This window comes from Staurois parvus, unplaced genomic scaffold (genome assembly GCF_062004578.1).
Source record: "Staurois parvus isolate SC_StPar_1 unplaced genomic scaffold, SC_StPar_1.0 ptg000454l, whole genome shotgun sequence".
NCBI lineage: Eukaryota > Metazoa > Chordata > Amphibia > Anura > Ranidae > Staurois > Staurois parvus.
The window spans coordinates 7,493,956-7,520,998 of NW_028318250.1; the positions used below are offsets into that span (position 1 = coordinate 7,493,956).

Consider the following 27,043-nt stretch of genomic DNA (forward strand, 5'->3'; position numbering starts at 1 on the left):
TAGCACAACAACAGTGCATAGAGAGCTTCATGGAATGGGTTTCCATTGCCGAGCAGCTGCATCCAAGCCTTACATCACCAAGTACAATGCAAAGCATCGGATGCAGTGGCATAAAGCACGCCACCACTGGACTGTAGAGCAGTGGAGACATGTTCTCTGGAGTGACTAATCACGCTTCTCTGTCTGGCAATCTGATGGACATGTCTGGGTTTGGGGGTTGCCAGGAGAACGGTACTTGCCTGACTGCATTGTGCCAAGCGTAAAGTTTGGTGGAGGGGGAATTATTGTGGGTGTTTTTCAGGGGTTGGACTTGGCCCCTTAGTTCCAGTGAAGGGAACTCTTAAGGTGTCACCATACCAAGACATTTTGGACAATTTCATGCTCCCAACTTTGTGGGAAGAGTTTGGGGATGACCCCTTCCTGTTCTAACATGACCGCGCACCAGTGCACAAAGCAAGGTCCATAAAGACATGGATGAGCGAGTTTGGGGTGGAGGAACTTGACTGGCCTGCACAGAGTCCTGACCTCAACCCCATAGAAGACCTCTGGGATGAATTAGAATGGAGACTGCGAGCCAGGCCTTCTCGTCCGACATCAATGCCTGACCTCACAAATGCCCTTTTTGGAAGAATGGTCAAACATTCCCATAGACACACTCCTAAACCTTGTGGACAGCCTTCCCAGAAGAGTTGAAGCTGTTATAGCTGCAAAGGGTGGGCCAACTCAATATTGAACTTTACGGACTTAGCCTGGGATGCTATTAAAGGCTACGAGCAGGCAGGTGAGTATGTGTCTCATAGTATGTCTCTTCTGCAATTAACAGGTGCCTGCTTTCAGCTTTTTAACAGTTTAGTTCCACTTTAAGGATCAGTCAGGTGTGCACTTAGTTTGATAAAAAAAAAAAAAAAAGTCAGATCACCAACCTGAGTCTGCTGTCAGGGAGGGCTTTGTAAATCTCAGGACTAGATGGACACTGGTTCAATATATAGTCACATAAATGTAAGTACACTCCATGGAAATTGGTGACTTTTTGCAACATACAGTATTTGAACAAATATTAGAACTTCGTCCAGACAGTACCTACAGATAGAGGTGATATTATTTAATAAAAACACAAGCAACATTTTCCTTTTCAATCATTTAATAAACAAAAATCGCTTGATGCAATGGTGTACTGTAGTAAAAGTAAGTACACCCTTGGTATTAGAAGCTGGCATTGAGCAGAAATTATTTTTGTAGGGGTTTTACTTACAGCTGGACTCCAGGAATGTTCTGTATTGCATACTTTCCTTTGTCCAGCTTGGCACAATGTTAGTATGCATATCTCATATCTGATGAGGTTGATGGGTCACTGTAATAGCTGGCACTTCTACAGATATTCTCTAACTGGACAAGGTGGAGATCGGAATATCACTGCCCCTAGCAAGGTGTTCTATGAATGAAAGTGGGGCCATGCAAACTTCTGTGTGCAGAGAAGGCAATTGCACAAAACCTGAGCAACACCCTGAAGATTGCAGCTATCACTGCAGTGGCACTAACTACTTATCTTCAGCTTCCCTTTGGCTCACCAGGTACAAAATATTAATACATACATTGTGGCAACCTCAGATGATTGTGACATCATCAGATGATATGGTTGATGTCAGCTGCCTGCACAGCATCCTTGTTTGACCCTCCTCTGCTCCTATCCATCAGTGCTAGTGGTCACATTAGCTCAGTGATGGAGAAAAACTGAGGGAGAAGAGAAACACTGGAATACTGCTCAGTACCAGTATGCAAAAGTGAATTTGCTTAGGAAGAATAAATCACCTCTAATGTTGGGTGTGCTACATGTGTGGATGTTGCTGCGTTATATAAAACTATTAGAATAGTTTTTCTTATTGTAGAACGGGGTGCCCTGTTAAAATTATGGACAGTGTTGAGGCACCCCATTTTAGAATGGAGTGCCTCAAGATTGTCTATAATTTTAATGGGTTCCTTGACTGAAAAAAGGTTGAGAAACACTGAGCTAGGAGACTTAGCAAAGTCCGACCAACAAGGCAGAACATGATGATGTGATATATGGGAGTTTTTCAATCAGGCTTCAGGAGGTATGTAAATGGCCTACACCTTTAGGACATTATTCAACTTTGGTCAAAGCTGCACAGTTTGTATTTATCTACAGACACCCCTTACCTGCATAGAAAGTTTTTTGGTAAGGGTGAAGTATCCCTTTAAAGTACTGCAAAGTAATTGGGGGCATTCTATTTAACTACTGGTACCAAAGAATCTTGTGACCTAGGCATAGCCCCTATAGAAAATCTACATGTCACCAAAGTAGATAGTTGTTGAAAATAATATTAGAGAACTTGCTGGCCCGTACCAATAAACAAAGTTATTACAGACCCCTTCAATGCAAGACAGCCACACTGTCAGAATATCTGCTTCAGCGCTGTGAATCCCGACAATTTACGTCAAGGTCTAAAATCCAACCTGTTCAACCATATCTAATACACAATGAAATTACATTTGCCATGCTTTTAAACGGCTTCATATTTCAATGGTGACTTCAGAGCTTCAGCTCAGCTTAAGGACTGCACTGAAAATAATTTAACATTTCTTAAACAAATTTTATTCTTGAGTCAGTAATTTCATGCTCGACATACTTGGATTTTAATCTCGTTATCAAAGTTTTAAAAATATGAAACAATACTTTTGGGCTGATTTTTTTATTTTTTTTATTTCTAGAAAATGGTCCAGCAGTTAAAAAGACAAATTGCTTCCTGGAAAAAAGATAGAGGGTGTGTTTCTTATTACCCTGTTGCTAACACATCATTGGCTAATGTGATTTAAAGGGCAGCAATGACATTAACTGCTTGCAGAGATGAGGACATTGCAGACACTGTCTCCATGAATTAACGTTCTCTTATCAACAGTATAATAACATTAACTTGTTATATACAGAAATCGATTCTGTGCAGAGGCAGGGAACAAACAAGGTACTCACACACTGGTTTATTTACCATAGTAGGTGTCGTATTCTTGGATTTACCTCCTACTAGAAATATTTTACAGTACAACACTTTCTAGATATAAGGTAGACTATGGTATTATTTACTAATCTTTAGACATCAACCATCAGCCTGCTTTTGCGAAAAAATATCTCTAGAAACCATGTTTAATTCTTCTTTAAAAAGTGTTTTTTTTTTGTAGGGAACTGTTCGATTCCTCTCGGGTTTTTATTGCTCTGCCTTTGCTGAGTAGGTTTCCCTATTCATATGTCACAAAAATAGAACAGAAACAAGCCACCTAAAATGACACAAATAGCTGGTGTCATTGTCATATCTCCGACTCACTTATACAAGTGTGGATCCATAAACCCAAGAAAATGCATACCAAACAATATGGTAGTGTGACAAGGGCACTCCTACCTGAAAAAAGAAGGTTACTAAATGATCCACGCGGAGTAGTATGAATTCAAAAAATCCAGGCAATACTTTATTTGATCACATAGATCATAAGGAGGTTAAACATGAGCACGGTGAACATGTCAAACAAAATAAAATCATGTTAAAAAGCACTTGGCGTCTTCATTATAGGGTCATCTTAGCAAGTAGAGCACCATATAAGGCAATATAGAGTAATGGTGAGGTAGTTTCGCCTAGATTTCCATGGATTTCCAGCTTATATTGGAATAAGCCATGTATTCAGCAGATATGTTCCCAATATATGTCAGGAGCCTCCTGGTATATGGAAGCTGGAATACAAAAATACACAATGTGTATAAGAAAATGTAGGAGCTGAATCGCATCCAAGCCTCACCAAGCCTCCCTCTACAGTAATTCGTGGACACTTCTATTACCTTCTCAGTTATGAGACTGTCATACCGGCTTCTCAAATGTAGGGACTTCCTGGGTAGCCACCCCAAATGAAACAAAGTCCACAGTACCAGATGATTCTGAGGATATATATAAAAAGATAAGTGTATATATCACAGGCATCAAGTAACCCCTGAAAATAAGAACCACAGTATGAGTATATTACCATCAATAAAGATCAAGAAGACTCCCGTCGACTTGAAATAGGATCAGGTCATTGATGCTTGTTTAGAGGTGTATAAGGGGGTGGGAAGCCAGGTAGTCACAATACGTAAATTCCAGACACATATAGTGTATATATAGCAGGCCGTGTGTACCTGAGTCTATATACCCAATGAAGGGTTTCCAAAAATTACTCAATCTGAGAGAATTGAAGCAGTTTCATTAGGATATGGCTATGTCACAGCATACAGTGCCAAAAAATAGGATAGCGTGTATATATATATATATATATATTATCCTCCAGAGAGGATTTCCAAAAAATTCCCCGAGTATGCAGGGTAAATTAGGCCCGTATAACATGCCTTCTTAACTCCATAAATGCTCTATAAATCTAAACAGCTGTAAGCTTAAATAACTTGCCACCGGTGGAAGGTATATTCCCCTGGGGGATTGCCATTTGCGAGCCGCTGTAATAGTAGCCTTATGGTAGTTTTTCAGAGGGCCTCGTGCCTTCCTAGCAAGGAGCTGTGACACCGCCGTTCCTTCCCACCTCGTGGGCGCCGCACCCTGTGAAGACGCCGAGCGTAGTGACGTCAATACGTTGACGCGTTTCGTCCGCCAATCACCGCAGACTTCGTCAGAACTGGGAGGGGACTTCAGTCCTTTGCCTTATATGGTGCACTCATTGCATACCAAAGAATCTCCACCTCGCCATCTTGTGTTGAAAGAGTATCACTACATTTGAAATATCCAAAGTGAATTAAAACACATATATTAAATTTAAATTGACTGCTGGTAATAGCAAGGGGAGACCATATTACTGTAAATCAGATCATCTTTGAAGAGGATACTGGAAAGAACTTATTATTATAGTGATTATTATTCAAAGAGGGAGACATCCAGACAGGGTTCAATTTCCTAATTTTAATATTGATCTAATTATTATAGGAGTTTAATGTATAGTGGGAATAAGGAGAATCACATAGTTAGATTCATACCTTCTCCAGATAAACCAATATTTCATTCCCATATATAGTGCCCCAGTACAGGTTATAACTCAAGGTATATTAAAGGTTCCAAGAAATTCAATTCAAAAAAACTCCAAAATTGAGTTCTGTGTTTAGACCATATGGGACAAGTGCACCCAGGGTATAAATCCAGAATTTTTCTTTTTGTAGGAGGACTTTATCAAAGTCCCCCCGACGAGCTGAAATATTCAGCAGGAAAATCCCTTTCACTTTCAAACCTTCTGTTTTACCCCCGTGTACTTCTTTGAAGTGTTGTGCCAGTGGGTTCTCTTTCTCTCCCTTTCTTACATTCCTATTTTCATTTCTGATATCTCTCAGGTGTTCACCAATCCTAGTCCTGAGGTTCCTTTTTGTTTTTCCTATATACATCTTTTACATGGACATTCTATCATGTATATTATTCTACTACTGGAGCAATTAATAAAGCTTCGTATCTGGAATGCCTTAGATTTATCATTGTTGAAGAACTGATTAGACTTATGTACAAATGGACAAATTTGGCAGTGGCCACATGGGAACATACCACATAGGCCAGTCCTCCTAGTTAACCAATTTCTTTGTGGTGCCCTCTGAAACTCTGATTGTACTAATATATCATTTAAGTTCCGAGCCCTTTTCGCTACCATTTGGGGGCTCTCCCCTACAACTCTTGCTATCTGTGGATTTTGAGTTAGTAAGTACCAGTGAGAGTCCAGGGCCTTCTTAACTTCCCCCCATTGTTGTCCAAATTTAGTTATGAATCTTACCGGTTGATTTGCCGAATTCGCCCCTGCCTTTGATTTTGATTTATTTATAAGCTCCTCTCTTGTTCTACCAAGGGCTCTTCTTTTTGCTCTTCTTAGGGTTCTATGTGAATAACCTCTTTCTCTAAACCTCTTGTAGAGCTGAATAGATTCATTTCTATATTCAGCCTCTTCTGTACAGTTCCTTTTTATTCTCTGAAACTGACCAATGGGTATTCCCTGTTTTAAACTTTTTGGGTGATAGCTATTAGCATGTAAAAGTGTATTGGCCGCTGTTTCCTTTCTAAACGATTTGGTGACTAATTTATTTCCGTAGATAGAAATCGATAGATCCAAAAATGTTATTACCTCTCTATCTACTGTGTAAGTAAGTTTGATATTCCTATCATTCTCGTTTAGAAATTCCATGAATTTTTTTAGCTCATCTATACCTCCATCCCAAACCATCAGGACATCATCAATGTATCGCAACCATTTTATTGCATGTTGCTTATAGGGAGTGGAGGGATATACCAACTCCTCTTCCCATAACCCTAGATGTAAACATGCAAATGCCGGGGCCCAGGGTGCTCCCATGGAGGTACCACATATTTGCTGATAGAAGGAACCCAGGAACTGAAAACAGTTATGGGTCAGCATAAACTCCAACAGGTCCGATATAAATTCATTTTGAGTCTCCATTTCAGGGAAGTATATCTCCAAAAAATGGGCCACAGCTCTCCGTCCCCAGACGTGTGGAATAGAGGTATATAATGATTCCACATCAATGCCCACCAGAAATGCGCCCTTGGGTACTTTTACATTTAGAATCTTTTTCAATACATCTCCCGTATCCCTCACATAGGATCTGAGTTCCAAGACAAGATCCTTAATTAAATCGTCTACAAATTTACCTATTGGTTCCAACGGACCACCGATAGCCGATACTATAGGGCGTCCCGGTGGTTGAGTAGGGTTTTTATGTATTTTTGGAATTACATAAAAGGTGGGGATGTTATAGGCGTCAACCATCAACATGTCACATTCCCGTTTAGTTAATAAGTTTGCTTCACGTGCCAGTTCCACTTTTTTATTTAGGGCAACCACGAGTTTGGGGAAAGGATTATTGTGTAGTTTACGATATGTATCCGGGCTCTTCAACTGTCTAAGTACCTCCTTTTCATATTCCGCACTCTCTAGTAATACTACATTTCCCCCTTTGTCACTTTTTTTAATCACAATGTTTTTAGCATTCTTAAGTTCCCTCAGGGCTGTTCTTTCACCCCTAGTAAGGTTATCGGTGTTCCTCATTGTCCAGTCTATTTTTCCAAGATCATCATGTACTAGATCTAGAAAAGTACTTAGCCATTTATTTTCCCTAATATTAGGCATTCTTTTAGATGGAGTTTTAAGTCTAGTGTGTCTTTTCCACTTATTTGAGACATCCACCTCCCCAGTCTCACCACTTATAGGGGTCTCCTCAAGAAGACTAATAAGATCACTTAGTGCCTGTTGTTCCCTCTCTGAATTAAGGTCACAGGGATTTAGTTCTTCTTTAGATAGATATGGAATTCTTAAAAGGATCTTTCTCAGGAAAAGATTTAGATCTTTATAGACCTCAAACAGGTCCATTTTATCCGTAGGAGAAAAGGTCAAACCTTTCCGTAGTAAATCATAATGTCTTTTTTTCAACACAAAGTTGGAAAGATTTATTACCTTAAGATCACTGGTTCCCTCCTCTGGGTTAGTCTTTACCTCTTGTGGCTTCTGGTTCGATTTTGATTGGGTGGTTTTAGGGCAACTATGGTACTTCTCTCTTCCTTTGTCCCATTTATTTGTTTGCTTGTCTGTTTTAGTATCCGTTGATTCTCGCCAGCCGTTTTTTCCTCTAAAAAACTGACAGATCTCTTATTACTTTCATCGTCATCTTCGCTCATTGACGAATATCGTCTATTATTCCTAGAGAAATGTTTTTTGCGTTTTGATCGACTCCTTCCTCTACTATTTGTTAGATCAAATATTTCGCCTTTCTCCCAATCCTCTAGATCTCTTCTAAATTTTTGTTGTTTTGTAACTTTCAGATTTTTTTGTATTTTTTCTATCTCTTTTCTAAGGAAGTCATTATGTTTATCAAACTCAGGATCATTCTTCAGGGGATCAAGTGATTTTGCACTTTCATTAATTTCATTAGAGAGTTCATTCAATTGAACCTTCTCTTCTTCCACAATTAGTCGCATGATCCCTATGCCATGCTTTATACAGACCTCTTTCCACCTTTCCAGAAATCTGGGGGTGTGAAGATGTTCAGCTGGAATTACTCTTTCCCTTAATCCCCTAGGAACAATTCCTCTCTCTATATACGATTCAAGGGATGTAATATCCCACTTTCTATTCAAATATTTAGTAGTTAGCTTCTTATGTAATTTAAACTTAGTCTTGATGTCTCCCTCATTTCCCTCTACCTGAGGGTCTAAATTCTTTGTGAATGCAGATCTAATTTCAGCATCCATCTCCTCATTGATCTGATAGGCCATTTCCCCCCCTAATATTCTCCCTTCCCTTGAAAGGGAGGGGAATACAACCTATCTAATGGATTTGGTCAAAGAATATTAATTATCCAACAGTCAATGTACACCGTGCAAATGTTTAAGTAAAATCAAAACCTCCAAGGTGGCAGAACAGGTTATAAGAACCTTTAAGAGAGTATGTCACAAAAATTATTACCAGCAGTCAATTTAAATTTAATATATGTGTTTTAATTCACTTTGGATATTTCAAATGTAGTGATACTCTTTCAACACAAGATGGCGAGGTGGAGATTCTTTGGTATGCAATGAGTGCACCATATAAGGCAAAGGACTGAAGTCCCCTCCCAGTTCTGACGAAGTCTGCGGTGATTGGCGGACGAAACGCGTCAACGTATTGACGTCACTACGCTCGGCGTCTTCACAGGGTGCGGCGCCCATGAGATGGGAAGGAACGGCGGTGTCACAGCTCCTTGCTAGGAAGGCACGAGGCCCTCTGAAAAACTACCATAAGGCTACTATTACAGCGGCTCGCAAACGGCAATCCCCCAGGGGAATATACCTTCCATTGGTGGCAAGTTATTTAAGCTTACAGCTGTTTAGATTTATAGAGCATTTATGGAGTTAAGAAGGCATGTTATACGGGCCTAATTTACCCTGCATACTCGGGGAATTTTTTGGAAATCCTCTCTGGAGGATAATATATATATATATATATATATATATATACACGCTATCCTATTTTTTGGCACTGTATGCTGTGACATAGCCATATCCTAATGAAACCGCTTCAATTCTCTCAGATTGAGTAATTTTTGGAAACCCTTCATTGGGTATATAGACTCAGGTACACACGGCCTGCTATATATACACACTATATGTGTCTGGAATTTACGTATTGTGACTACCTGGCTTCCCACCCCCTTATACACCTCTAAACAAGCATCAAGGACCTGATCCTATTTCAAGTCGACGGGAGTCTTCTTGATCTTTATTGATGGTAATATACTCATACTGTGGTTCTTATTTTCAGGGGTTACTTGATGCCTGTGATATATACACTTATCTTTTTATATATATCCTCAGAATCATCTGGTACTGTGGACTTTGTTTCATTTGGGGTGGCTACCCAGGAAGTCCCTACATTTGAGAAGTCGGTATGACAGTCTCATAACTGAGAAGGTAATAGAAGTGTCCACGAATTACTGTAGAGGGAGGCTTGGTGAGGCTTGGATGCGATTCAGCTCCTACATTTTCTTATACACATTGTGTATTTTTGTATTCCAGCTTCCATATACCAGGAGGCTCCTGACATATATTGGGAACATATCTGCTGAATACATGGCTTATTCCAATATAAGCTGGAAATCCATGGAAATCTAGGCGAAACTACCTCACCATTACTCTATATTGCCTTATATGGTGCTCTACTTGCTAAGATGACCCTATAATGAAGACGCCAAGTGCTTTTTAACATGATTTTATTTTGTTTGACATGTTCACCGTGCTCATGTTTAACCTCCTTATGATCTATGTGATCAAATAAAGTATTGCCTGGATTTTTTGAATTCATACTACTCCGCGTGGATCATTTAGTAACCTTCTTTTTTCAGGTAGGAGTGCCCTTGTCACACTACCATATTGTTTGGTTCCCTATTCATATGTCTAGGTGACTATTGTCAGACAGAAAAAGATAGGGAATACAAAATTTAGGAGTTGTCGCCAGAACTACAGGTGAGACTATGGGGGAGATTTACTAAAACTGGAGCACTCCAAATCTGGTGCAGCTGTGCATGTTATTTCTGGAAATGGAAGTGAATGTAAATTTCCCCAACAGAATACAAGCAACAAAGAATAATCCTTACCTACTCTATACAAAACTAAAAAGGAAAGCTTTTAAGTTTATTGGGAATCCTTTTAACCCTTTTTGTGGGGGGGGATTCTGTGTAACGTCTACATAAAACAGTACAATGATTTGCAAATCTCCTAAACCCATATTTTAATCATAATACAAAACAGAAAACATAAAATGTTTAAACTAGTTTTAAGAAAAAAAAAATAAAGTCATTTTGGAATTGATGGCAGGAACACGTCTCACTAAAGTTGGGACAGGGCAACAAAAAGCTAGAAAAGTATGTTAATGTGACCAGCTTTAAAGTACTACTAAAGGCCTAACATTGTACACCTACCCAGGGCTGCTGTTAGAAACCATGGGGCCCCATACAGCCAACATGACAGGGCCCCCAAAGAAAACAAAGGTTACTATGCTTCAGTTATGAATGAACACAGTGAGTAATCAGTAAGGATCACTCGTTGTGTTCATGCAGGAATGGAAGGGGCTGGTAAATGTGAGGAGGGAAGCTGGCAGCACTGCGGGGGTGGAGGCACACTGGGGGGCCTGGGCAGCAGGGGGAAATGCATGGTGCATAGGGAGGGTGATGGATGAGGCGGGTAGGGCAATTACTGGAAACAATCCCCTGTGTGGCTCTCTCTGCAGCAGCTGAAAGCTAGCAGGTGGGAGAGGAGAAAAGTCAGCTCTCATCTGCAGCAGAGAGAGCCATGCAGGGGATCGGTTCCAGTAATTACCCCCCCCCCCCCCCACCGTGCCGATCACCCTCCCTGCCTACATCCGAATTATCCAGCTGCCTAGGCCCCCCTGCTGACTTGGGCCCCGTACAGGAGGACTGGTGTTACCCCCTTATCCACGGCCCTGTATCTACCCCTCCCCAAAAACCTAAAGTAGAACTAAAGGTAATACTTTTTTGAACATAGTAAGGGAAGGTTATAACCCTTGCCATATTTTTATTTTTCCATCTCTGTCCCATTGGGGAGATTTCCCTTCACTTCCTGTCCCATAGCCAAAATAGAAAGTGAGAGGAAATTCCTCCAAAGTGAGGGGATTTCGGCATGGTCATCAGAACTAGTATCGCCATTGGAAGATTTTCCCTCTATTACTGTTCTGATGGCAGCCAAAATTTGGGATTTTTTTTACTTTTATATTCAATGATAATGATAAACAGGACAAATAGCAAGGGTGAGTCTCCCTAACAGAGCCACAGACAGCAGCAAAAACCTGGTAGGGGTTCAAACCCCTCTCCACTTTATTAAAAGCTGAAAAAAAAAAAAAAGTTTTATCTTTAGTTACACTTTAATTGCCATCCCTGCCACCACTACTGGCTCTGGGATCGGCACCATTCCTTGAACTTCCTTGTTCTACATGAAACACTGAGGTGTCTATGGACACACACAGCTCGGTACAGGTACCGGACAGGAGGAGCCAACTAAAGGAGACACTTACAAACAGAAAGGAGGGTATGGGAACTTCAAAGTGATATTTTAAAGCAAAAGTGTTGGTAGGTGTGGATCTCATTCTCTAAAATAAAAGAAGGTTTAATGTCACTTTACTATATTATCAATGCGTGTTCAATGTCCTTTTTTCAACTTGTTTATATTAAGAGAAGAACATACTGTATCTGCAAGGCTGACTTCGGTAATTTAGCACAGGGGCTAAGGCTAAATTTCCATCACTGAAGCCTGTAGGCACCAACGGCAACACTCATCTACTGTAATAACTTCCTTTATTTTGAACATTTTCCTGTTTTGTTGGTTCCGACCTATCTGAAAATATTGTGGGAATATGTGCATAAACTCATATGCAATGACTAGTTTTTTTTTTTTAAGATCTCTCTCTCTTTGCTACTGCTGCCTTTAGGCACAGTTCTACTGTTTCTAATGGTAAATCCATCCCTGTGCTTGCCTAGGATACAGTACATCCCGCCACTTCATGGTGAATCAACAAATATGTATACAGAGCACAATCATGTAATATGGAACAAACATCCAAAATGTAATAGTTTCTTGAAAACTTAACAGTCAAACTTTATAGTACTAACTTAAGTGGAACTTCACTCTCTCAATCAACATTGACTATTTTTAATTCTTATGCTGCTAGCATTATTAAATAAATAGGAAAGTACAGTATCTCACAGAAGTGAGTACACCCCTCACATTTTTGTAAATATTTTATTATATCTTTTTATGTGACAACACTGAAAAAAATGACACTTTGATACAAAGTAAAGTAGTGAGTGTACAGCTTGTATAACAGTGTAAATTTGCTGTCCCCTCAAAATAACTCAACACACAGCCATTAATGTCTAAACCACTGGCAACAAAAGTGAGTACACCCCTAAGCGAAAATGTCCAAATTGGACCCAATTAGCCATTTTCCCTCCCCAGTGTCATGTGACTCATTAGTGTTACAAGGTCTCAGGTTTGAATGGGGAGCAGGTGTGTTAAATTTGGTGTTATCGCTCTCACTCTCTCATACTGGTCACTGGAAGTTTAACATGATCCTCAGAGGATCTGAAAAAAAAGAATTGTTGCTCTACATAAAGATGGCCTAGGCTATAAGAAGATTGTCAAGATAAACTGAGATGCAGCACAGTGGCCAAGACCATACAGTGGTTTAACAGGACAGGTTCCACTCAGAAGAGGCCTTGCTATGGTCGACCAAAGAAGTTGACTGCACATGCTCAGTGTCCTATCCAGAGGTTGTCTTTGGGAAATAGACGTATGAGTGCTGCCAGCATTGCTGCAGAGTTTGAAGGGGTGGGGGGTCAGCCTGCCAGTGCTCAGACCATACATCGCACACTGCATCAAATTGGTCTGCATGGCTGTCATCCCAGAAGGAGGCCTCTTCTAAAAATTATGTACAAGAAAGCCCGCAGTTTGCTGAAGACAAGCAGACTAAGGACATGGATTACAGGAACCACATCCTGTGGTCTGATGAGACCAAGATAAACTTATTTGGTTCAGATGGTGTCAAGCGTGTGTCGCGTCAACCAGATGAGGAGTACAAAGACAAGTGTGTCTTGCCTACGGTCAAGCATGGTGGTGGGAGTGTTATGGTCTGGGGCTGCATGAATGCTGCTGGCACTGGGGAGCTACAGTTCATTGAGGGAACCATGAATGCCAACATGTACTGTGACATACTGAAGCAGAGCATGATCTCCTCCCTTCAGAGACTAGGCCGCAGGGCAGTTATCCAACATAACAACCCCAAACACACCTCCAAGATGACCACTGCCTTGCTAAAGAAGCTGAGGGTAAAGGTGATGTACTGGCCAAGCATGTCTCCAGACCTTAACCCTATTGAGCATCTGTGGGGCATCCTCAAATGGAAGGTGGAGGAGTACAAGGTCTCTAACATGCACCAGCTCCGTGAGGTCATCATGGAGGAGTGAAAGAGGACACCAGTGGCAACCTGTGAAGCTCTGGTGAACTCCATGCCCAAGAGGGTTAAGGCAGTGCTGGAAAATAATGGTGGCCACACAAAATAATGACACTTTGGGCCTAATGTGGACATTTTCGTTAGGGGTGTACTCATTTTTGTACCCAGCGATCAATGGCTGTGTGTTGAGGTATTTTGAGAGGACAGCAAATTTACACTGTTATACAAGCTGTACACTCACTACTTTACATTGTAGCAAAGTGTAATTTCTTCAGTGTTGTCACATGACAAGATATAATAAAATATTTACAAAAATGTGAGGGGTGTACTCACTTCTGTGAGATACTGTATATAATTCACTTGTTTTAAACTTTTGTTTTACATTTCTTCAGTTACTTCCTGGTTTCCATGCCTAGGCAAATTATGTCATACATCCCAGGAGCCCTCAGGAAGGGAGGGAGGGTTCTCAGCTCAGCCAATTCCTGAGCTAAGGGCAGATCGATCCCAGGAAGTAAATGCTACATGAATCATCTGCCCTTACTCAATATGGCCACTGCCAGAAATACCAGGGGATGTTTTTCAAAATTAAATAGCATTTTTGGTTTGTGGTGCTCAGATGCAGTGCAGTTTCACTTTAATACGCACAGATTTAAAGTAGAGCTTCAGGTGAAAAAAAAAACTGGTGTGCTGCAATACTCACATTTTAATCCAGAGCTGCCTTCTCTCTCTTTACAATACTTGTTTTTCACCACTAGATGTTGCCAGTATTCAGGGTTAAAAAACAGCCAGTGTCATTACTCCTACTTTCTCTGAGCCCAGCTGTTGACTTGGCCGCAAGAATAAGGGATGGGCTAGTTCATTTGGAGTCATGCTTTAAAATTTATTGCCATAGTTAATGTAATTGCCAGCCACAAAGACCACATTTCCTGATCACGCCCTAGATTTTCAGACAAGTCTTAACAATCATATTGTGTGTTTTCTGCAGATTGCAGAGTTGGAGCAAGAGAAGAAGGACATGGAGAGACAGGTCAATGAACAGAAGGCCAAGTGTGAGGCTATAGAGAAACGAGAGGCGGAGAGACGGCAGGTAGAGGAGAAGAAGCACGCAGAGGAAATACAGTTTCTCAAAAGGACTAACCAGCAGTTGAAGGTATGCTAAACCCATAAATGTGGCCACATTTAAAGGAAATATTTCATGAGAAAAATAAACTATCTCAAATTTTAAAAATGCTATTTGCCTTTGTGTAATGATGAGCCACTGGTTTCAGTGACCGGATACAAGAATGCAGCTCAAGAGTTCTTATTTCAATTGGTGCATGCTTGTTACGATCCTGTGACTTAAATAATTATAAAGCCAGAGACAGGCAAATACAATTTTTAGGAAGCTGTCTACAGTAGCAGTAAGAAAACAACTGCTGCAAAAGTGACTGCAAAGCACAATCTCAGTCCCAAGAAGACTGAGATTGAGCTCTGCAGTCACTTTTTCAGCAGTTGTTTTCATATTCCAGGTCACAATCTTGTGCAATGCCCTTTTGTCTCTTGGCTAACGGAAAGCAACGTGCATGACGTCACTTCCAGGTCCCAACTGTCACTTTTCCTGGCTAGAATAGAGAAGTATTGCAATGCGATCTGCATTGCAATACATCCAGTGGAGCCCAGCAGAGACATGTGGAGACCTAAAAAACATCACATAGGGAATTTTGTGTCCCCTATGTGATGAAAAAAAGAAAGTTAAGTAACAAAAATTTTTTTTTTATTTGCAAAAAAAAGTTACACCCGAGCACATAACATCCCCCACCCCCATATATGCAAACGCACACGACGGCGCCGCCTACGCATGAAAACGTAAGTTGTAATACACATGGTACATATTGCTGCGCACACCAGAGTAAGAGCAATAATTCTAGCACAAAACTAAACCGATGACCTGTAGGGGCTTTTGAAGCATCACCTATAGAAACAATACAGTACTGATGTTTGCCGCCATTTCACAGGTGCACGCAAATTTAAGGTTTGACATGTTGGGTATCTATTTACTCCGCAAACCTCATCTTTTATATTTTACCAAAAATGTGAGTAATATATTGCATTTGTTTGCCCTAAAATTAACTTTAGTGTGGTTTTTTTATGGTAATATCGTATGACATAAAAAATTGGAACTACCACTAATTTATTCTCTAGGGTGTCTGCTTTCAAAAACTATATAATGTCTAGGGGTTTTGTGTAATTTTCAAACCCAAAATGCTTTTTTTTAAACGTGTGCAAAAAAATGCAAAAAATGGTTATGGCAGCGAAAGGGTCAAAGTGGAACTTCACTCCCCCCACACCACGTTTTTTTTTCACCCTTTTACCTTTATCTTTCGTATAATGCAGAATTCATATACTCACCCCACCAGCGAATCCAGTGTTGTCCTGCTGTGACTTGCTGTTCCTCTGTCACAAGCTGGGTCCTGCTCTAAAATCTTGGTTGCTGACATCACGGGGTAATGTAATGCACAAATGGTATATGTATTGTGCGTTGTGGTGCACTAGCTAGGTGCATTGCAATTAGCTTTGTGCAATGCAGTAACACAGTAAAAGGCATTACTGTGTTTTATTTCAGGACAGAGACCTTGATAAGCCCAAAGTGTTCTCCTGTTTGACAGTACTTCTGCACCTTTAACAATATTTGGGGTATGATTAAACCTGCTGGTGTATTGCTGGAACATATACAGTGCCTTGAAAAAGTATTCCTACCCCTTGAAATTTTCCACATTTTGTCATGTTACAACCAAAAATGTAAATGCTACAAAGTAGCACATAATTGTGAAGCAGAAAGAAAATGATAGATGGTTTTCAAAATTTTTAACACATAAATATCTGAAAAGTGTGGCGTGTATTTGTATTCAGCCCAATTTACTCTGATACCCCTAACTAAAATCTAGTGGAACCAATTGCCTTCAGACGTCACCTAATTAGTAGAGTCCACTTGTGCGCAATTTAATCTCAGTTCAAATACAGCTGTTCTGTGACGTGCTCAGAGGTTTGTTAGAGAATATCAGTGAACAAAGTATCATGAAGGCCAAGGAGCACACCAGACAGGTCAGGGATTGTGGAGACGTTTAAAGCAGAGTTAGGTTATAAAAAAATATCCCAAGCTTTGAATATCTCATGGAGCACTGTTCAATCCATTATCTGAAAATGGAAAGAGTATGGCACAACTGCAAACCTACCAAGACATGGTCATTCAGGAGAGCATTAATCAGAGAAGCAACCAAGCGGCCCATGGTAACTCTGGAGGAGCTGCAGAGATCCACAACTCAGGTGGGAGGATGTGTCCACAGGACAACCATTGTCCTGCACTCCGCAAACCTGGCCTTTATGGAAGAGTGGCAAGAAGAAAGCCATTGTTGAAAGAAAGCCATAAGAAGCCCTGTTTGCAGCTTGTGAGAAGCCATGTGGGGGACACAGCAAACATGTGGAAGAAGGTGCACTGGTCAGATGAGACCAAAAATTGAACTTTTTGGCCTAAAAGCAAAATGCTATGTGTGGCAGAAAACTAATACTGTACATCATCCTGAACATATCATACCCACCGTGAAACATGGTTGATGGGAAGATGAGGGGAGCCAAATACAGGGCAATCTTATTAGAAAACCTGTTAGAGTCTGCAAAAGACTTGAGACTGGGGCAGAGGGTCACCTTCTAGCAGGACAACGACCCTAAACTTACAGCCAGAGCTACAGTGGTATGGTTTAGATCAAAGCATATTCATGTGTTACAATGGCCCAGTCCAAGTCCAGACCTAAATCCAATTGAGAATCTGTGGCAAGACTTGAAAAGTGCTGTTCACAGACCCTCAGCATCCAATCTGACAGAACTTGAGCTATTTTGCAAAGATTTCACTCTCTTGATGAGCAAAGCTGGTAGAGACATCCCCAAAAAGACTTGCAGCTGTAGTTGTAGTGAAAGGTGGTTCTACAAAAATATTGACTCAGGTGGCTGAATACAAATGCATGCCACACGTTTCAGATATTTATTTGTAAAAAATGTTGAAAACCATTTATCATTTTCCTTCCACTTCAAAATTATGTGCCACTTTGTGTTGGTCTATCACATAAAATCCCAATAAAATACATTTACGTTTTTGGTTGTAACATGACAAAATGTGGAAAATTTCAAGGGGTATGAATACTTTTTTCAAGGCACTGTAAACTTTTTTTTTGCAAATATGGTTGAATGTTTATTTGAAAACAAAAATGTCTGGTATTTTAATATCAAGACTACCTTAATTGAAAAAAGCACCCAGCTGCTATTTTTCTTCAGAAAGCATTTCAGAAAATAGGAAAGCAGACCAAATGCATCAGCTTTCATCTTATTTCCTTTTCATTATTACGCCAAGCTTGACATATTCTCCTGGGGAGGGTTGACAAAATATGGCAAGTTGTTAAGTGTTTGTGTTTTCCATAAAAGAATGGTCAGGTTCTTCTCCTGAATGTTTTCATTAAGCCTAGAAATAATTCTGTCATCAAGACATACGCCTATAGTACCTGACACCATTAAAGAGCTACTCTAGGCATCAAGTAAAATTAATCCATTATTTGATAAAGATATCCAGGACCCCTTAAAAACTTTGCGGTTACTTTACACTTGAGCTTTGAAGCAATGTGTGGTAAAAGGTCCCCCAATGCACAATCCAGTATCTGGCAGTGAACATATGTTGAAGAGCACCACAAATCACATGGCTGAATGGGCTGTGTTAACACAGCACACTCTAACATACAAAATACCACTTTATCATACATAGAACAATGCACCGCAACAGAAGAAAAAATGTGAAGGTACCTTGTTTACCAGAACTGGGCAGCTTTTACACCAAATCCTTTTTTGTTTTTGCATAAAAGCACTGCATGTGTTTATGCCTTGCTATACCTGCTGGGCTGGAGGGTATTTGCTTTCCCCCCCAGACCATCACTAACAAGATATGTTGGGCTGCTGGCCTTCATAAATACTTCACTAATCTGGTGTCCCTTCTCGTGGAACTCTGTCAGTGACATATACTGTTCATAACTCCCCCATTCAAACTTACAATCACAACATCTGGCAGAGGGAAATGTTTCAGCACAATTTTCCTTAGCGGCCTGAGACATCACATGGCAGAATGCCCAATGCCAGAAAGAAATTTGGAAGATATGTAAAAATGTGCCCAAATAAAACATGTCTTTTAAGAACACCTATCTTTCACCATGGGTACCAATGGGTGCTCCACGTCTTGTATGGTAATTATTTTTTTAGCCCACAGAAATTGATTCCTACTACGAAAAGGCCAGTTGGCAGTGTTTGCCCCCAAGTCAAAGGGTCCCAGTCCTCCCCTGCTGCTGGGGCATGAACATAGGGAAGAGTAATCAATACTACTTGCAGGCAAAAATTGGCTATTCACTGTTGAGTTTACTGTCTTCCTACACTGAGAGGAGAAAATTTACAGGACATTGTGCCCTGCCAATAGATTGCTATGTTTCTTTCCCTAATGATCCCCCATTATCGATGCATTTTACATATTTATAGTGGTCCAATAAGGAGTTTATAATACTACTTCATGCAGGCAATGCTTAGAAATGAGGGCAGCTGTTATAGGAACTAGGACGTTGTATGGGCCCCTAAACATTCTTAATGCAGCACTACACAGTTATTAACTGTGCTGGTCCGCTAGGCAATTGAATATAATACAGGAACATAAGATCAGGTAGTTTGGATAATCTCCTGGCTAACAGTAATAATTTTTTTCTAGGTGGCTGGACTTGGTCAAAACCTTTTGATAAATGTGCATAAATAAAGGTACAGCAAAAAGCTGCTGGATGGTGGGAAGGAGTTAAGGATTTGGTACTAGCTCTTTGATGAAAGATTCCATTCACCTACTCACAGGTTGCCCACTGTTCAGCTTTGCAATATAATAATATAATATAAGTGATGGTCATACTGCACGATCCATGGTAGTCAAAATGAAAACTTCAAGCCCTAAAACACCACTAGCATACAGTAGATGCTCACAACTTTCGGTTTTCATCCCAGCATTTTTGTAGTGAACCAGTCCAATCCAACCCCATTTTGCTTATATTTTTGTAATGCAGGAGTGTATTCCCACTTTATGCTTCTTGGCTGTCACTTTCATACAGAAAGCTTGTTGTCATAAAGGGGGTTATGCACTAAAACTTCATGGTACAAAATCCGGTAGAGCTCTGCATAGAAACTAGTCAGCTTCAAGGTTTTACTATCAAAGCTTAATTGAAAAAGCTGAAGGTAGAAGCTGACTGGCTACCATGCACAGCTGCACCAGATTCTGAGTGAACCAGCTTTATTAAATCTATTAAAAGTGTCCAAAATGAATTCAGTTCATTTAAGTCACCCCAAGCACCAAGTTAGATTCAAACCTGCCCCGAAAGTTATTGGTAATTTAACAAGCAGAGAGGAAGTACTCTAGGAAACACATTCACACTGGAAAATGTAGGGAACTATGTTACATTTGGATGCATAGGTTTAAAGAAAACTCAAAGTAACTTGAGTTGATTGTGTTTTGAGCACAGTTGCAGCTTTCCTTGGAAGCACAAATAGCCCGTCTATTGGTTTTGCTTGCCTGGAATTTTTTTTTAATTCTGTCTGGACAAGCACTGTGCATATTACCATATACTTTAACATTGCAATTTCCGCTATAGCAGACCTAATTCCTTCACTAGTCTAGTCTAGAAAAAGTACAAGCAACAGGCTTGCATAATGCACTTGGTGGTCTACAAGGATCCTATTATATGTAATGGCACTTCAGCTTGTAGAAGGGCCTATTAACTCAAACATTAGATAGGTCACTGATGAAGTATACTAGTTTAGGGACAGGTCCACTTAAAGGTACATTAAGGTTAACATAAAACAGTTGCAACTGATAAGCTAGCTCTTGTTTATTTATTCAAGATTGAGTTAGTGGCTTTCTAGTCTAACGACTCAAATTATTTTTTATTGTAGGCTCAGCTAGAAGGAATTATTGCGCCCAAGAAATAACACAGGAGTAACATCTGTGAACATGATGTCTGCAGTCTGGATTCATTGAAAATACTGATGCCAAGAAACTAATATTTTTACCTCTAGGACATATTTGTAATTAGATTTGACTTTTTTCATATTGAAATCTCTTCAGTTGTCATGAAAAATGTTAAAGCATTGCTTATTCTATAATGAAACACCTCAATATTTTTAATATCCTACTTCTTTGATGATAAAATTGTTCCAGCTTCTTTCCATACTTTATTGTCTTGTGGTTCTTAATAGGGACTCATGCTTGTCAATGTGCTGTCCAAAACCATACTCAAAACATAGTTCTTGGTTGCTCAAGACAGACTAGTAATCCATTGTTTTCCTGAAACACATCTACAGTCTAGGAATTAATATTTATAAGACATTCAGTCATGTGCTGTGCAGATTTGTGCAGCTGAAGGTGACCTTCTGGGAATGTACTTTACTTCACCAATGTAAGCAGACAAAATTCACATCCTAATTCATACACAAGTCGAGGCTTTGGTAAATAGAGTAAATGAAACTCATTTGCAAAGCAGCTACAAATTGTTTGCTTTGCCTTAACATAGTCATGCAGGCTTCACCAATCTCTAGAGAATTAAAATTCATTAATCACGATAGCCTAAATTGCATGATTGTCTACACATCAGACGCCTCTTAATGGAATGTTAATAAAATATGTATGAACGGATGTAGGTCCTAAAAAAATTCCTAGTGAGATAAAATAGGATTTTTTTATTTGTACACTATAGGACATAGGGGTGGTAGACAAAATGGGTATATATTGCTACCGTCAGGTGATTGGACACTGGCAAACAGAACTGCTAGAAACCCTATATAATCTCTCCCACTGACAGTTATCAGCTTTTTGCTAGTGTCTTTAGGTGATGGATGTTTTTTCTCTAGTGAGGGGGATTACTTTATTCTGATTCCTGATCCATCCCAGATTTGTACCAGCCCTTCTGGCTGTAGTTTCTGGATAGGTACCCTAGGCACCTTGTGGTGGGGACTGTCACTTTCAGCTTGTGTCTCTGCCATTCAACCACTGCTCCTTGAGTCTTTACAAAAATATTTGCCCCTGTTCTGGCTCTTCTTCACTTTCAGGGTGTCTACATTGTGGGATACCTGAGTGATATGCTGTTGAAGGATTGCACTGTCCAACCTTTGAATTCCGGCATACAACATAATGTGCAGACACTATAGAACTTAAGGCAGATCCTCAACCTTCAGAAATCTGGATCCAACTCGCGGTCTGGAATACTTGGGATTGTCATGCCTATCCCTAAAGCAGGTGATCAGACACTGTAGCTAGCTTCTGTGTTCTTCACCCATAGCAGCCCCCTTTCTTGTAAGGCAAGCAAGCCTACCAGTACTCGGTTATACACAATGATATAGTGCCTGGCCACCACGCCGGGGCAGGGGCGAACTGAGCAAAGCAAGTAGGTACTTGCGGTTGGTAGACAAGCAGAGTGGTTCAATGAAAGTCCAGGTACAAGGCAAGCAAGGGTCAGAATAGTCAGGATCAATCCGTAGTCAAAAGGCAGGCAAAGTTCAAATCAGGTTTTGGTCTCAAACAAGAGAGTGGCCACATCAACAGCCCTACAGGTTGACAGACAAAAGGTTTCTTCCAATAACTTGGGAGATTCTTACAACAGATGCCAGCTTGTCAAGCTGGGTGAGGAAGGGGAATCCTTGGTATGTTTAAGGTTCAGGAAATCTAGTCATAGGGCGAATCAAAACTTCCTTTAAACCACCTGGAGCCATTTGACTGTACTTTCAGCACTAGATGTCTCCATTTATGAGGCTTCAAACACTCACAAGCTGTCAGCATCAAATACACGGCACACTAGGTAGCCCTGGGAGCCACTAGAGCGACCAAGATGATCAGTTCTTCCTCACAGCGGCCGGAGACGAACCTAGCAGAGGGCTATACATGCTTGCTACTATTTCTCTTTCTGTAAGTTTTTACACTTGCAAATAAAACTGTTTGTATTACTGCTACACTTAGATGGCGCCACTTTTTATCCCTTCTTGATTTTCACAGAGTCGCTTCTAGCTCCTGCAGCCGGCTGCCACAACATAGACTTTTTTAAATCACTGAGGACTTGTTATGCACTGTGTAATACCTAGGTCCAGTGACACTAACATACCATAATATGGTCGTCTCCCTTTGATTCTAGCTCCACTCTTGTTACCTATTACCCTAGGTTCACAACAAAGCGTTTTCAACAGTGTTTTGCAGAAAGGTAGTACAGTCCATTTAAACATGATTTCCTATGGGACATGTTCACATCTCTGCATTTTCATCCGGTGTGTTTTTTAGAAAGGGTCAGGGACTTTTTTGAACGCAAAAAGTTGCGTTTTTGGCTCTATAGACTTCAATGGAAATGCTGCAGAAAAGCGTGTAGTGCATTTTTACTGTGTTGTTTATGTGTTTTGCATTTTAAATCTGCCTAAAAACAGGGAAAAAAAAAAACGGCACAAACGCAATGCAGAAATGGCTCAAACGCAACCTGCATAGGTGTGAACCTAGCCTTGAACAGTTCAGTCATGGCCGACATCAACCATGAAGGAGGCACCAGAACTCAAACAGCCAAGAATAAAGCGGAACCGATTCTGATTTGGGCAGAGTGTCCCATGTCCATGACTGCAGTATGTATTCTAGGTGTAGAAAATTGTCAGGCCAACTTCCTCAGCCATCTGTGTCTGGATCACGGAGAGTGATCACTTTATCCAGAGGTGTTTCAGAACTTTTTATGGTGGAGGACCTTGAATGTGGACCTTTTGGCATCCCAGTTCAAAAAAAGATTCTTGTGGCACTGAACTGGCTGAGGAGGAATTGGTATTTGGATATCTCTGGCTTTTGACAGCTTCTCATTGGCCTCTTTCAGAGTGCATGTTCCTTCTGTCTCAAGGAATGATTTACCATCCTGCTTCTCTGGCTTTGACGGCCTGGCTGTTGAAGCCTAGGTTCTGAGGGACAGAGGCTTATTGAATTTTGTTATCCCAACAGTCCATGCTAGAAGTCGATTTCTTGCAAAACCTACCATCGCACCTGGAAGGCTTACTTTGTGTAGTATGAGCAGAGAAAGTTTCACCCTAGACAATGGTTAAAGGGACAAATGTTGGCCATGGCTATCCTATTCCAGCACTTCCTGCTGAAAGCCTTTGTACAGGGAGTTTCTCATATAACTCCTAGACATTCTCCAGTGACACCATGGGACCCCAGACTGGTGCTGTTGGCTCTTCAAAGCCTCCTTTAAGCCTCTCTATGCCCTTCCCTTAGCTCAGTGTTTCTCAACTCCAGTCCTCATGGACCCCCAACAGGTCATGTTTTCAGGATTTCCCTCAGATGAAACAGCTGTGGTAATTACTAAGGCAGTGAAACTGATCAAATCACCTGTGCAAAATAATGGAAATCCTGAAAACATGACCTGTTGGGGGTCCATGAAGACTGGAGTTGAGAAACACTGCCTTAGCTGAACTCACTTGTAAGGTGGTTTTCCTTCTTGCTATCATTTCCACTAGGTAAGTATCGACACTGGCAGCATTATCTTGTAAAAAGCCTTTCCTGGTGTTGTACAAGAATAAGGTTGTTCTGAGACTCGAGGCTTACTTTCTGCCCAAAATTAACCTGATGCTTAAGACCTAGAGAGAAGAGTCACGCCAGAGAAAAAAACCCCACACAGAAAGGAACATCAAATCTAAACCAGCAAGAAAGTGGTCAACCAAAACCCACCACAAGGGAGAAGAATGGGTTCCCCCCATCTAATAACAAGGGTCCTAAAGGTACACAGGCTAAGGACCTTCACAGTGAGGAATTAAGCAGGTCAACCTCACCAAGAGATAACAGACCATTTTCAATGCTGAAACCATTTTTTGGGAAGATGTACAAAAGCTAACTCTCACAGGAGGTCATATGAGCATCCCAAAATAGAGATGCCAGGAAAAGGTGCTAAGCCAAACACAGGAGTCAATGTTCTGAGAAGTACTAAATGTGCATAGGTGATACTCCAGATCCAGGACCCTATCCTAATGAAGAAAAAAACAGTCAAGAGCTTGTCCTACTCAACCTAGTAGGTCATGAGGTCCTGCCGAAAAGGGAGAATGCTGAAGGGTACTATTAAGGGTTTTACATCCCAGGGGACAGTGGATTTTCCTTCGGGAAAGAATGGGGGCACAGCTTCAGAGACTGAGTTGACACATAGAATGTAGCATGAGTTCCAGGGGTGAGAGAAACCCAAGGAGACCTGGGAAGGTGCATTAATCTGTGCAGTAGCACAGGGGAGATCGAGAGCAGCTCAGGGAAGCACTAGAGGCAGAGGATTAGCTGGTGAGCCTAAAAGGGCACTCTCTGCACCTGAATGTCTGAGAGGTACTCTAGGTACTGCCAGAGTTCACAATCAGACCCCCATTTATGGACATGGATATGTACCTTCATGCAGAGGACTTTTCAGTCAGCTTACCTGGTGTCTGATTTTTAGCCTTATGGGCTGGCCAAAACTCATGCTCTGAAGGCCTGCAGAAGTATGGAATTCAGCTGACCTCTCCCTGGACCTTGTCCATTTAGAAAGGAGTATGTTTGTTTTTTCCTCCCATGAAATCCCTGACAATGTTATTAAGTATAGGTCCAAAGAAAGAATGTCCTTTGAAGGGCAATAGAGTCAGATGCTGTTTGGATATGGCATCAGTGCTCCCAGCACCTTAACAAGAGTGATCTGTACATCCATATACTGTAGATATTAGAGCCCTGTAGGACAAAAGTTTATAAGTTTTTTAACAAGCCATCACAACTGAAGAGTAAGGCTCCAGACATGTTTCACCTGCTCAATTAAGAAGCAGTCTCTCGGTGATAGAAAGTTCCTTTTTGAGGGATCTAAATTGTTCTGCCATGGTTTGGAAGATTAAGGTTACTGCCAAAACAGGATGGAAGGCAAATCCTGCCAGAGTAAACTGACATTTGGGGAGGGATTCCCCTTTTTGGGGAAAGACCCAATTCTGTAGTCAGCAGGCTGATTCTTCAAGTGCAGAGTAGTGCTTACTGTATTAATAAGGGCCAAAACAATTCTTAGGTGATGGTAAGAGACTCTGATGCTTCAAAAAAAGTTTTTCCAGAGATAGGCTGTTACGACTTTGAATCGGAGTCAGAGGTAGTCACAGGGAAAGATGGCTCTGTTTGTTTTAAGGGCTCAGGAAGGTCAAAGATCCAGAGATGCAGTCACTGTCCATGAAAAAATTGAGCAAGATGGCCACAAAGTTTTGAGTGATTGCAGTAGAGGTTTATGACAAAGGGGTCAAGCACTTGGCTGCACCCGACAGAGTTGAGGGACACTCTGATGATGTAGACCCGATAACTACGGGATAATTGGATTCCTGATTGCAGGCTTCGGTGATGTCACAATGCTTACATGTCTTTTGTTTAGCATATTACTGTTTACGTTTAGATAGTTGAAGGAATAACTTGTCTGCCAGATTTTTGCCCATAGATCCCCACAGACAATGATAAACAGCGAAAGAAAATGCTCCGCTGTCAATCATAATTCTTGCTCCAAACCGCATGATGGCAGGAGTGTCACATGGAGAAGCTCAACGATAGTGATGGACAGCAGAGGATTTCCTCGTCACTCCACCGTTTATCATTTCTGTCTCTTAGAACTGATGAGTGGAGCTTTGGCGATCACATGATTCATGAAAAAAACAATCTAAACATAAATAACATTTTGCCAAACAAAACACATGAAAGCAAACTGATGTATGGAGGCTAGCCAGTTATCAACGTACTAAGTATACAGTACACCAGGATCAGTCAAAAAAAGGCATATTCAGTTTGGAAAGTAAACTTGTGTCCCCAATGGATGACTTTCTATCACAAATTAGTGATAATAAAACTATAACTTTCAAATACTGAAACAGACAAGCACCCTATTTCTGGAAAAATAGGTCTACCTAGTGCGTTTGTGGAGTGCTTGTGCATTTTAGAAATTGTGCAAAAAACTAGGGACTGCATAGTCAACACTGGAGAGTGCAAAATCTGGTGCAGCTCTGTATGGTAGCCAATTGGATTCTAACTTCAGCTTGTTCAATTAAACTTTGACAATAAACTGGAAGCTGATTTCTATGCAGATCTGTACCAGATTTTGCACTCTCCAGTTTTAGTAAATCAACCCCACTGTATTATGAAGAAGAAATATGTCACCAGCTTTCTAATTAAGATGCATATGAGAAATTATTTATGGATCCGTTATTGGATCCTAGAAAAAAAAAAGTACCTGTAAATTCCAAATCTTGGGGTACAGCTGAAGACACAAGCTGAATGTTCCTAAACCTTGGGTTATATGCTCATACTTTAAAGGTTATTGGACACTGGCAAGCTCTTGGGGACATGCCCCCTGGTCACCTCCCCTATAACTTTATCCATGTCTGTGGGTCCTTAGTTTTTTGCTAGTGTCCTAAGGTGATGGACCTCTTCTGCCTTACA

General features: G+C 40.8%; 1 protein-coding gene and 1 long non-coding RNA gene across 5 annotated transcripts in view; one reads left to right on the plus strand and one right to left on the minus strand.

Moving 5' to 3' along the window:
• The window catches only part of DNALI1 (dynein axonemal light intermediate chain 1), a 55,290-nt gene extending 34,496 nt beyond the window's left edge, over positions 1-20,794 (plus strand). For 3 of the 4 annotated variants that reach the window (XM_089688799.1, XM_089688797.1, XM_089688798.1), the window contains 2 exons: positions 14,513-14,677; positions 20,518-20,794. In XM_089688799.1, coding sequence (XP_089544925.1) covers positions 14,513-14,677; positions 20,518-20,553 — 201 coding nt within the window. In that variant the 3' untranslated portion in view covers positions 20,554-20,794. Of the gene's footprint in view, positions 1-9,581; positions 9,863-14,512; positions 14,678-20,517 lie in introns of those variants that run through there. The other variant, XM_089688800.1, reaches the window with a different exon arrangement.
• On the minus strand, positions 3,456-7,648 carry LOC149452956 (uncharacterized). Its single transcript, XR_016314744.1, has 3 exons — positions 7,486-7,648; positions 3,842-3,937; positions 3,456-3,736 (listed from the first exon to the last, which is right to left on the minus strand). It is a non-coding gene; the product is annotated as an uncharacterized LOC149452956 (long non-coding RNA).
• Positions 20,795-27,043: the final 6,249 nt, after the last annotated feature.